Here is a 3,693-nt window from a genome sequence, read left to right on the forward strand (position 1 = left end):
TTTGCCCATAAGAACTGCAAGATCTTATTCCATCAATAAAATCAGAATTACTGCCATGTATAAATGACAGTCTGAATCCATGTGTATCAAAGAAGTCCCTGGCATTAGAAGAAAAAAGAAAAAAATGTATTTTGGTCTGCAATTGGAGCTGATGAAACAGAGGCACCCTAAATAACATTTAAGAATTGCTCTGGCCACAGATTCCTTTGATATATGGGTAATTTCAGCTGCTTACCTTTAGATTAAAAATATTAGTAGTGGTGTTCTCAGAAGTCAACACCAGATACTTGAATAATCCTCACAGATGTTAGTACTTTAAATAGGAAAGGTACTGTCATTCCTACAAAATAAACACATAGTAAGATGGAAGTAAAAAAAATCCCTCAAAGAGGTTAAAGTGTAAACACAGGCTCTTGCAGTAAGTACATGGAGAACTACAGTGAGAAATGAAAAAGTTGGGGAAAGAAGTCAGATTGTAAATTATAAGGAAAAGGGGAGTTGGAAAGCCTGTCATTTAACCCTGAGGATCAACGTCCTAAATGATGAGATAGTTACCAATGTAAAGCTGGCAAAGGAGACAAAGTACTCAAAGAGAGTGGAAAGGCGGGAGGGGGGGGGAGGATGATGACAAGAGACACCTAAAAACTAAGGCAGGAATTTTGAGCTCTCTTCAGATTCAAGTCAAAGAATGTCTCTGAAATTTGTAACAGGGATATGGCCTCTAAAAAAACTCAGTAGTTAAACAAAAGAAAAGACATTAAGTTCAGTGATCAAACTGGAAGTTATAAAACCCAAACCAGAAATCAAAAGCAAACATCAGAGGCTAGTTCAACCATCGTAACAGAAAAGGGGATGTGGCAAATTCTTCATTATCTCTAATCCTTAAATCATGATGTAATATGCTCATTTGTTCCAAGTTTCTGGACTGTGGGTGCTGACCCCCTGCTTTCCCTAGTGTCAGAGAATGCAATCAGGGAGTTGCGAAGCGTTGAAAATTTACTGCACTCTTCCCTACTCTTTGCACACCCTTAGTCTTCAAGGTCAAGTAACTTCCATCAACCTCTCAAAGCTCTCCCAGATTATATAGATTTACTGTCACCAATAATTCTTAAATTATTTTATAATAATTTGTGAAAATCTGACTTAAATGAGAAACTTCAACCTAAGAAACTCTAGACGAGCTCATCTAGTTCCGGTCACTGTATTTAGTGACAGAACAGTGAAACAAATACATCATGATACAGATTAGCTGATGAAAGTCTGCACTGTTACTCGCTGTGACTGTATGTTTTAAGTAACTATTTGTAATGAAAATGAAGCATGGAACTATTTTCATGAGGGATAAAAACTTAAGAACGTATTTTGTACTTGGCTGTTTCTGTAGTATGTTATTACTTCTATCCTGGACAAGTTTTGTGGGTACTGACTGCATTTGCTACTTCTGTCTTCATTTCTGCTTCCTGTGCTGTTTGGATTACTTTTGTATTCAGATACTGACACTGAAGTCATCCTGTAGGTAACACTTGAGAACCATTTGTTAGAGATTCAAATAGTACTTTATTTTAAAAACCTCTTCAGTAAATTCTCCAATGTATTAAATGTGCACAATGAAGTCTTAATTTAACTTGTATATATTGCAGCTAAATGTAACAGGCCTTATGAAGTTCAAATAGCGTTATCTTAATCCAGACAGCGAAAACTTGTAATTACATTGTGTATCCCGGAAGTTTGTTTATTACAAGTTCACTGATGTCTTTGTATTGATTAGGAACACTTAGTTTTCCCAGAAAATCATCCTCTTTGTCTGACATACTGTTTTCCAGGACACTAAGTTCAAGATCAGACACGTTAGATGGCAAGTAAGAGCTAACTTGAGTTACTGACTGGCTTTTTCCTGCAGAGGTTTGCTCCTTTCCTATATTCAGACCAGCATCAGAGCTAACTTGTTTGCTTCTCAGTGTAGGTACTTGTTTAACATGCTGATCACCCCTGTTCTCTTCCTTATTGATCTGTTGGGCTTCCTGCTCTTCATCCAATAACCTTGCCCGAATGGAGGCATCATTAAGTGAATCAATAGATTCACCACTAGTTCTCTTGCTAGTTTTTAAGTCATGGTTTCTCTTCAAAGACTGGACTGGAGATGAAACTGAAGGAACTGGCAGAAGATCTGAAGTACTTTCAGCCCTTTGACTTGTCTTTGAAATTCCAGACCTGCTGGATTCTGACTCTGTACCTGACCAACCTCGCTTTGGGCTTTCAAGCCACAGAGGTTCAGGACTGCTGTCAAGAGCTTCCGACTCTCTGCCTGTACACTCAGCACCGGTGAAATCTTCTGAATAAACTGTGTTCTCAGGACTAGCAACAAAGTCATCTGAGTATATGAATTCAGAGCTGTTTTCAGCACTCCTGCTGGGGCTTGGTTTATGATCACTTACAACAGACGCATCATCATGCTCCGTGGTTTTACGGTGGATTAAGTGTATTGCTTCCTCATTACTTCCCTTTGCATTAGCATCTGATGGGAAAGCTGCTGGGAGTTGGGCTTTCGCATACTTTTCCTTGTGAGCAGATTTTAGTACAGTTTCCTCCAGTAAGGGGGCTGTAGTTAATTTGCATGGACGTTCCTTGCTTGCAATTTCATCATTCTTCAATAGACTTGCAATAGCCTGTTTCTGCAGGTCAGGGGACACATCTCCAGTCACGGAAACATACTCTGCAAGAGCACTGTTTTGTAATGAGGTCTCAACAGTTTTATCAAACTGATTATTCTGCTTTGAACCGTCTCCCTTGCTACAATGCCTGTAAGAAACCACACCCTGTTCTCCAGCATTTCTGTGCAGCTTTCTTTTGGATAAAGGGCTTCTCTCTTTCAGCATCTCCATTTGCTTTTTTCTGTACTGCTCTCTCCTTTCATGAATTATCAGCTTATCAGGATTGGTCTGCTGCAGCCGTAGCCTCAGTGTATTTGTCAGCCCATACAACAGTTTCCTTCTGGGAGGTCTGTTTTCCTTAGTTTTGCAGTTCCTTTCAGAGCCTCTCTCCCCCTGGGGTACAGCTTTCTTAGGTCCTCTCCTAGCCCGAGAAGACCCTGGTGAGGTGGCCTCGTGCGAGCCTTGCTTGACTCGAGGGCTGGCAGCTCCACTGCTCCCACCTGGCCCCACAGGTGCCTCTGCAGGCTTGAGGGCAGAGGAGCGGCTGGGGCTGGGGGGCCGTGAGGCCATGCCTCCACCCCCAGGGACCTTGTAGAGCCAGGCCAGATGAGGGTGGACAGCCGCAGGCACCGCGCTGCGGGTGAGCACCGACAGCTCTGCCAGCAAGGCACTGAGTAGCGGCAGCTGCCCCAGGGTGTTGTGGAGCTGTCGAGGGCTGGTGGGGTGCAGCAATGAGGGCCCAGCACTGGGACGTGGGGGGCTCTGGCCCTTGTCTTGCTCCTGCGGTCTCCAGGCCTCGACATGCTCCCATTTCCCCGCGGCTGCTGCTGCTGGTGGCAGATGGGGGTCAGCACCCTCACGGCTGTAATACAGCACGGGAGGGCAAAAGATGTTGCCCTCCAGCTCCTCACCCTCCTCCTCCTCCTCCTCGCACCCCGGCTCAGGGGAGGTGGCAGGCGGCGTGGCAGCGCCGGGGCTGGCGGGGCTCGGCGGGGGCGACTCCTCACCGACCTCCAGGCTGGTGAGGCGGTAGCTCAGGACC

General features: G+C 44.5%; 1 protein-coding gene across 1 annotated transcript in view; it reads right to left on the reverse strand.

Moving 5' to 3' along the window:
- Positions 1-1,548: 1,548 nt before the first annotated feature.
- The window catches only part of MAP10 (microtubule-associated protein 10), a 78,634-nt gene continuing 76,489 nt past the window's right edge, over positions 1,549-3,693 (reverse strand). The window contains exon 5 of the mRNA XM_009329231.1: positions 1,549-3,684. Within this exon, the coding sequence (XP_009327506.1) occupies positions 1,707-3,684 (1,978 nt within the window). The 3' untranslated portion in view covers positions 1,549-1,706. The remainder of the gene's footprint in view (positions 3,685-3,693) is intronic.

The sequence above is a fragment of the Pygoscelis adeliae genome, unplaced genomic scaffold (genome assembly GCF_000699105.1).
Source record: "Pygoscelis adeliae isolate BGI_AS28 unplaced genomic scaffold, ASM69910v1 Scaffold77, whole genome shotgun sequence".
NCBI classification, from domain to species: domain Eukaryota; kingdom Metazoa; phylum Chordata; class Aves; order Sphenisciformes; family Spheniscidae; genus Pygoscelis; species Pygoscelis adeliae.